We start from the raw sequence: 9,225 nt of genomic DNA, 5'->3' as shown, positions 1-9,225 counted from the left end.
AGAACCCAAACAAATAATTTTATAAATTGTATTGAAACACAAAAGATCCAGAATAGCCAAAGCAAACTTGGCAAAGAAGAACAAAGCTGGTGGTTATCATGCTTGCCAATTTCAAACAACACTACAAAGCTACAGTCATCAAAACAGGATGGTACTGGTATAAAAACAGGCAGATCAGTTGAACAGAATAGAAAGACTAGAAATAAACCTCCACACTTTTGGTAAATTTATCTATAACAAAGAATCAAAAATATGGGAAAAGATAGCCTCTTCAATAAATGGTGTTGAGAAAATCAGATAGCTACATGCAAAACAATAAAAGTGGACTATTATTTTTCTATACCATATACAAAACTAAATTCAAACTAAATTAAAAATTGAAGCCATAAAATTCCAAGAAGACAACAAAGGCAGTATGATCTTTGACATCGATCTTAAAAAAAAAAAAGTAATACCTTTTTTTGATCTGTCTCCTCAGGCAAGGGAAAGCAAGACAAAAAAATAAACTAACATGATTATATTAAAGAAGAAAGCTATCAGCAAAATGAAAAGGCAGTCTATTGCAAAGGAAAAGACACTTGCAAAGGACAAATCCAATAGGAGGTTAATATCCAAAATATACTCAACTGAACATCAAAAAACCAAACAACCCAATGAAAAGATAGAAGTCTTGAATAGATATTTTTTCCAAAGAAGACATACAGATAGCCAACAGACATATTAAAAGATGCTCAACATCACGGATCATCAAGGAAATGCAAAACAAAACCACAATGAGTTATCACCTCATACCTCTCAAAAGAGCCATCATCATAAAAACAACAAATTACAAGTGTTGATGACAAGGATGTGAGGAAAAGGAAACCATGGTGCACTGTTTTATGAGAAAAAGTTCTAGAGGGTTCTCAAAAAATTAAGATGAGAACTGACATATGGCCCAGAAATTTCACTTCTGGATGTCTACCCCCAACAAAAAACAAAATTCAAAAAGATATATGAACTGCAATTTTCATAGCAGCATTACAATAGCTAAGAAATAAGCGCAACATGAGTGTCAAGCAATAGATGAATGGATAAAGAAGATGTGGCATATATATAATGGCATACTACTCAGCCATTAAGAAAAGAATGAAATATCACCATTTGCAGCAACACAGATGAATCTAGAGGGTAGAGTAAGTATAGTAAGTGAAATAAGTCAGAGAAAGACAAATAGTGCATTATGTCACGCACATGTGGATTCTAAAAAACAAAACACAGCAAAATGAAAGAAGACTCACAGATGCAGAGAATAGGCTGTTGTCAGAGGGCAGACGGTGTAGGGGGCAAAATGGGTGAAGAGAAATTAAGAGGTACAAACCTCCAGTTATAAAATAAATAAATCTGGGGGATATAACATATAGCATAAAGAATATGGTCAATAATACTGTAATAACCTTATATAGGGACAGATGGTTATCAGATTTATGGAAGTGATTTAATAATGTACACAAATGTCAAATCACCATTGAGTACACCTGAAGCTAACATAATACTGTATATAAACAATATTTCAATTGAAAAAGATAAAGTAAAAACAAAACAAACAACCCCCCCCCCCGCAAAAAAAAATCTGCAACCAGCTGAGTGATTACCATTTTCTCTCTTAAAATTCTTCCAACTCTTCACAATCATGGATAAAACTTTTAAATACTGCTTAAGCAGTAAGAAATATTAGGTATTTACAAAGAATTATAATCTACAGTGAATATTCTAATACTAGGCAACATTTTGGGGTGGTTTTCATATAACTTAACATTAAACAAAGCAGAACCAGGTTTTCAGAACTGTCAACAGACAATTGTTTTCCTCCTAAAACTGGTTGTTCCTTGAAATAACTCATTGGATTTATAAAAAGTATACAATTTTTTTTCTTGTAAGGATGACAGAAAATGCATTAAGATGGCTACAATTGAAACAAAAAAATCAGAAAATAGCAGGTGTTTGTGAGGATGTGGAGAAATCAAAGCCCTTTGGCACTGTTTGTAGGAATGCAAAACACTTTGACCACTATGGAAAACAGCATGGTGTTTCCATCAAAAAATCCAAAATAGAAGTACCACATGATCCAGTGATTTCAATTCTAGGTACATATCCAAAAGGATTAAAAACAGAGTCTTAAAGAGATATTTGTACACCCCTGCTCAATAGCAGTATTATTTACAATAGCAAAAAGAGAAAAGTAACTCAAATGTTTATAAACAGATAAATGGATAGACAAACATGCGATCTATACATACCATGGGATACTTTCAGTCTTTAAAAAAAGAAATTATGATATACAGCAACAGGAATGAACATTAATAATAAGGTGAAATAGTAAACCAGTGAAATAATTCAGTCACAAAAAGACAAATGCTTATAGGAGGTGGCAAGGGCAGTGAAATTCAGATAGAATATAGAATGGTGTTTGCCAAGGGCTGGGCACAGGGGAGCATGGGGAGCTGTGCATGTGTACAGAACTTCAGTTTTTACAAGGTGAAAAGTATGCTGTAGATTGGCTGGACTACAGTATGAATGTACTATACCACTACTGAACTGTACACTTAAAAATGGTCAAGATGGTAAATTTTATGTTACATCTATTTTACAATTTTAAAAAATAGCAAATCACATTAATAGGTGACCAGCTATGAACACACACAAGCAACGCAAGATCTATAAGCCACATCATGACCATTTCTTTCCTGGTTTGGAAATATGTACTAACCTTACACTTTGAACATTATGTGTCAATGTTTCATGCTCTCACCATGTTAGTGACAACAAAAAATGTCTTCAGATGTTGCTAAATGGGGGCAGTGGGAAAGTAAAATAACCTCCTAAGATCTACTGCTTTAGAATTACACATTGTACATTAGTGTAAAAGTATGTACTTTTACATATTGCTGTATGTTAAAAAAAATTATACATGCGGTACCTCATGGGAAAAGTGATTTTCAGGGAATAATTTTCATTAGGTTTTTGCCTTATTCATCAAATTCAGAGTCTAATGTCTGTAAAAACTTTGTACTATATTTATGCAAAATTCACTTTTTCAGAAACTGGACAAAGGAACTTGAAACTCTAAGAGAAGACCAAAGTTACTGATTTTTTAAAAATGATAAATACGCAGAATGCAAACTTCACATTTAGAGTATCACAATCTTTGTGTCTGTCATATTGTAGTATATTTCTTATAGACTGCAGAAATGTCAACTAGATCACTCTCTGGCCTCTGCTTCCAAAAAAGAGCATTCATTTGGCTTTCTGTCACAAGGTAATCAAGAAAAACTATTTAGAAAGAGATACATCATACTGGTCTGTTCCTGTGTAGCAGACTTCCCAGTTCACACTACACTGTAAACTGCCTATATACCCCAGACTAGGAGTTCTACAGGGATGGTTATGCCCTTCTACCTTACTGTTGCGAAGGAGGCAATGGCACCCCACTCCAGTACTCTTGCCTGGAAAGTCCCATGGGCAGAGGAGCCTGGTAGGCTGCAGGCCACGGGGTTGCTAAGAGTCAGACATGACTGAGCGACTTCACTTTCACTTTTCCCTTTCATGAATTGGAGAAGGAAATGGCAACCCACTCCAGTGTTCTTGCCTGGAGAATCCCAGGGACGGGGGAGCCTGGTGGGCTTCTGTCTCTGGGGTCGCACAGAGTCAGACACAACTGAAGTGACTTAGCAGCAGCAGCAGCAGCAGGTTACTGCTGTCTCCCTATGAACCAGCACCATGCTTGGCACACAAAACACTCAAAATATTTGAATACAATGAATGAGTCAGCATATATTTTTTTTAAGATTTATTTTAAAACAGGTAACAGAATAACTGCAGCCATGAAATTAAAAGGCACTTGCTCCTTGGAAGAAAAGTTATGACCAACCTAGACAGCATATTAAAAAGCAGAGACATTACTTTGCCAACAAAGGTTCATGGAGTCAAAGCTCTGGTTTTTCCAGTAGTCATGTATGGATGTGAGAGTTGGACCATGAAGAAAACTGAGCACCGAAGAATTGATGCTTTTGAACTGTGGTGTTGGAGAAGACTCTTGAGAGTTCCTTGGACAGCAAGAAGATCCAACCAGTCCCTCCTAAAGAAATCAGTCCTGAATATTCATTGGAAGGACTGATGCTAAAGCTGAAACTCCAATACTTTGGCCACCTGATGTGAAGAACTGACTCATTGGAAATGACCGTGATGCTGGGAAAGACTGAAGGCAGGAGAAGGGGATGACAGAGGATGAGATGGTTGGATGGCATCACTGACTCAACGGACATACGAGTAAGTTCTGGGAGTTGGTGATGGACAGGGAAGTCTGATGCATGGCAGTCCATGGGGTTGCAAAGAGTTTCACATGACTGAGTGACTGAACTGAACTGAACAGAACAGAATAATAAAGATATACATTCAACAGTACTGAAATAAATCTACAAAAAAATATGTAATTTCATTAAGATGCAATTAAAATATTTAAAGTGGCATATATGTCCACATTTCAAGGCAGTATACTAGCTTTTAGGTAATTAAAGACTAGCCTACTTTAATCTTTAAAAAGACCAAAGTTTTTCCTCTTTGTGTTTATTTGCTTTAAGCCATATTTAAATTTTTAGCCATTTCTAAGCATATATATTTTAAGTATATACTATAATGACCATGGATTTATTTTACCTACTAATTAGGAAGATATTTTGGGGTGGTATGATCAGCACAGAGAATAGTGGAAGGGATATTATCTCCCTTAATCTGAACACAACTCTTAAGTCTATAATTTATTTGCTTTTCTAGTAGCTTCTCTCCTTGGTTTCCAGTGACCTTATGAGCAACTGACTGGTGAAGCCTAAATTCTTTTCACTTGAAAGATTTCTATGTTAAAGACTGTCTGTATTAAACCTGTACCTTCTTCAGTTTATTATATTTGGGTCTTGGACAAGTTACTTTATTTCCCCAGCTGGAAGCTGAGATAATATCACTAATCTTGCAAAAGATGCTGCATATAAGATATGTCAGGTACTAAGGATACAATAAATATTCTATCATAAATATTTAAGAAATTCAACCACTCCTTATTTGTTCCCAGTAAATTTCTATCTTATTCATTTCCAAATAGTGTTCCTGATGTCATAATTTTTAGAATCTTAATTCTATCACCTACGAATTAGCTATTCCCTCTGGTTGTTATCTGGCAAGCTTTTCATAGCCTGAATAAGATAGGAGTTTTACAGCATATCATTCAAGGTTGAAAAGTAGATTAATAATGTTACTCAAAACTATCTGGATATATCAATTAGTAAGAATCAGCAATTAATTCACTTACCTATACTATCATCTAGCTGATCATTTCTTATTCCACGCATCAATATTTCAAGGTTTTTTAATTTTTAAAAACCTTTTTACTTTTCAAGGCTTTCTTAAAGACATCCTAAGTTTACTGTATTCCCTCGATTCACTGTGGTAATAAACCTACCAATATATATTAAATATTCATTTAGGAAGTTTATAAGAAAAAAATACATATCACAATAAGCTTCTAATTTCAAATGCAAAATAGAAAATTTAAAAACAGTTTCCCAGAAACCAAACTAAGAAATTTATAGTATGAAAAGTTCTGGAGATTGTTTTTGGAGAAAAGAGAAGGTGGAGAGATCAAATGAACCTGACATTGGCAAAAGAAACAAATATGAACCTGTCATCAGAAGAAACTGCTTACATAACCACCTAAGGTACAGATAAAAAGAAAGCTCTACCACCCATTTCTTAATCTCTGCAGATACGGACAGTTTCCTAAGGATGGAGGATTATAGTCAGACAAGTCAGTAGTTTTACTTGTTTGTCTATTGACAGTATGTGGACAGAAGGGTTCTGTTTCTAGCTATATATCAAACTTGATACCTAAACCCCTCCCTGCCAACAAAACACACAGAAATGCTAGATAAGATACAAGAAATGATTTTTAAATGCATAACAGAAGTTATAAGAAAGAGGAATTTCTTATGGTCAGAAATTTTCAGTTTCAGAAGGAAACTAAAAACCAGAGCAAACTTGCCAGTTTCACTAATCTATGAATTCAGCTGTAACACCTCTAAGAGGACTTTAAAAGGGCAGTGGGCAATAACTAAATGCACCTCCCCTTGTGTCCACAGTAAAGCTGGGACACACGCAGGTTTGTACCAGCCCACTAGCACAGGGACATAATGAGGGAAAATGTCTGTTTTGGCCTGGTAGTCTTCCCTCAGTAAGTGTATGGTTCTCTTCAGGTCAGGAAACCCTGAAGCCAAGAAATTAAAGTAAAAGTAGTCCTCTGTCAGTGATAGCCCTGGAACTATGACATAACCAGATATAAAGCTTTTCTGGAAAGAATTATTCTTAACCCAGGTCACTCAAGATTCCCATGAGAAGGTCCTACTGAAAATAAGCTCACCTTATAAAATCACATAATACATGGATAAACAGTCCACCAAAGATAAGAACCAATAGATACAAACAGAACCTAAAGTTAAAAAAAACAAACTGGACATCATGAAACAAATAATAGGAAAATCTGAAGAATGGTACATACCTAGAAATGAATAACAACTTTTAAAGGAAAAATCTAGTGAATAGTTTAAAAAGGATATTATATAGCAAGCGACAAGAGAATTCATGAACTAGAAGACAGATATGAAGGCATTATAGAAAGATAAAGTACTGGAAACACAGAGAGCTTAAAAGATAAAGAGAATAGAATGAGAAAGTCTAATAAACATTTCTAAAAAAAAGGTAACCATACTGTATCTGTGAAATTTGTTCTCCATATTGTAACATCTTCATTATTGAGCAGCACTGAATGTGACCTTACTATTGAAAATCCAACATATTTACTTACGATGGTATATAGATGGTTACAATTTTAAAGTTTTTCCTTCCTTTTATAGACTAATATTAAATAATTAATCATTCATATATAATATCTGGGAAACAAGTTTTAATTAAAACCTCATCAAAGTTAGCAGTATATTTATTTGTTCTGACTATAACAGTGATTTTACTGATTCAGTGATTCTACTGAAACTGATACAAGTATGTACTTGAGAAGAAAAAACAAATATTTAGCATGATTAGAGCATGATTTGGAGAAGGCAATGGCACCCCACTCCAGTACTCTTGCCTGGAAAATCCCATGGACGGAGGAGCCTGGTAGGCTTCAGTCCATGGGGTTGCTAGGAGTCAGACACGACTGAGCGACTTCACTTTCACTTTTCACTTTCATGCATTGGAGGAGGAAATGGCAACCCACTCCAGTGTTCTTGCCTGGAGAATCCCAGGGACGGGGGAGCCTGGTGGGCTGCCGTCTATGGGGTCACACAGAGTTGGACACGACTGAAGCGACTTAGCAGCAGCAGCAGCAGAGCATGATTGACAGTTATGTCTAAAGGGCTTGAGACTAGTAATGCAGCTTTAGGGAACTGAAGCAAGTATTAAACATTTTTTAAAAAACACAGTAATTCACTTAGTTCAATATTAATACTTATTCAAAGTATGTGGGTGGGTTAACAATGAAGGCCAAAATACAATTTATAAAGGCTGAATCCAAGGCAATCACATGCATAATATCACACCCAAGCTTTCCATCCTGGGAAAAGTCGGCTGAGATTTTTCGGGTCCATGGCCTGCTGTATGAGCAAATTCACCTGTCCACCAACACTGAGCACGGTTCCTTCCTCTACTCCTTTTAGTTTCTCTTGCAGTCTCATCAAGACACGTTCAGCTACTTTGTTGAAACTCTGGTCAATATCACTAATGACAAAAACAAAGATTTTAATGAGGTAGAACAGTTTAAAGGGTCTTGGGAACAGGAGAATCGGAACAACTGTCAACAGATCCTGCTCACCTGAGATTTCGTTTGCATTCCTGGTCATCTGCATTTAGAGTGGAGTGGAGCTCACTTTCATCGTCTGGCCTCTGTTGTAAATATAAAGCTTTTAGAGGATTCATGGTCCAGTCAAAGAGAGGATCATATAGGAGGACCTAGATAGAGAACATATGCATTAGAAGAACAATGTGCACTCTGAACAGTATTATAATAGAGACCAACCACACGGCAGCTGACTGGGATGGAGGGGCAAATTTATCACATGTGCTTCATGCCTCCTTGTGGAGAAAACTGCACTAACACGATGCTCTGGGCTTCTCCTCCCATCTGAATCCATTCTTCCTCCCAACTGGGGGCTGTGACATTGTCTGACCATGGTTCCTGACAGAAACTGATCAATTAAAAGGTCACAAGCACTAGTCACGTTCTTTCCTTCTCTCTCACCTCTTGACGAGTATGGCCCTGGGTAAGAACATTTGTTTGCAGGCCCCAATTCTCCAGGTGAGCTGGACCAAGGGACAGATTAGGTTGTGGGCGGTGGACAGCAGAAGCAAGTCTATTTGGACCTTACTTCTAAGCCATATACTCCAACAGTTGTATCAGTGATAAACCTGACATTCCAATCTCTTACTTTTTTTAGTACTATTTAATCTAATTAATTTATTATATTTCTACACTTTAAAGCTATTCTTTACTCAAGTTCAGACTATACTTTTTAAAAAAAAATTTATTTAATTGGAGGATAATTACTTTATACAATATTGTGATGGTTTCTGCCATACATCAACATGAATCAGCCAGAGGTATACATGTGTCCCCCTATTATGAACTCTTTTCCCACCTCCCTCCACATCCCAGCCCTCTGGGTTGGCCCAGAGAGAGCACTGACTTTGGGTGTCCTGCTTCATGCATCGAACTTGCACTGGTCATCTGTTTTACATGTGGTGATATACATGTTTCAATGCTATTCTCTCAGAGCATTCCACCCTTGCCTTTTCCCAGAGTCCAAAAGTCTGTTCTTTACATTTGGTCTCTTTTGTTGTCCTGCATGTAGGATTATCATTACTGTGTTTCTAAATTCCATATATTTATATTAATATACAGTATTGGTGTTTTTTTTCTGATTTAACTTCACTCATATAATAGGCTCCAGTTTCATCCATCTCATTAGAACTAACTCAACTGCATTTCTTTTTATAGCTGAGTAATATTCCATTGCCTCTTGAGAAACCTATATGCAGGTGAGGAAGCAAGAGTTCAAACTGGCCATGGAACAACAGACTGGTTCCAAATAGGAAAAGGAGTATGTCAAGGCTGTATATTGTCACCCTGCTTATTTAACTTCTATG

At 36.3% G+C, this 9,225-nt stretch overlaps 1 protein-coding gene across 4 annotated transcripts in view; it reads right to left on the bottom strand.

The window, feature by feature from the left end:
* Positions 1-7,343: 7,343 nt before the first annotated feature.
* Positions 7,344-9,225, bottom strand: part of ATM (ATM serine/threonine kinase) — a 149,897-nt gene continuing 148,015 nt past the window's right edge. For all 4 annotated transcript variants that reach the window (XM_010862840.1, XM_010862844.1, XM_010862841.1 and 1 more), the window contains 2 exons: positions 7,895-8,031; positions 7,344-7,800 (listed from right to left, as the gene is read on the bottom strand). In XM_010862840.1, coding sequence (XP_010861142.1) covers positions 7,617-7,800; positions 7,895-8,031 — 321 coding nt within the window. In that variant the 3' untranslated portion in view covers positions 7,344-7,616. The remainder of the gene's footprint in view (positions 7,801-7,894; positions 8,032-9,225) is intronic.

The sequence above is a fragment of the Bison bison genome, unplaced genomic scaffold, assembly GCF_000754665.1.
Source record: "Bison bison bison isolate TAMUID 2011002044 unplaced genomic scaffold, Bison_UMD1.0 scf7180017864485, whole genome shotgun sequence".
Taxonomy (NCBI): Eukaryota; Metazoa; Chordata; class Mammalia; order Artiodactyla; family Bovidae; genus Bison; species Bison bison.
Note: the sequence above shows the minus strand (reverse complement) of the source record. Positions and strands in the feature narration are given on the sequence as shown.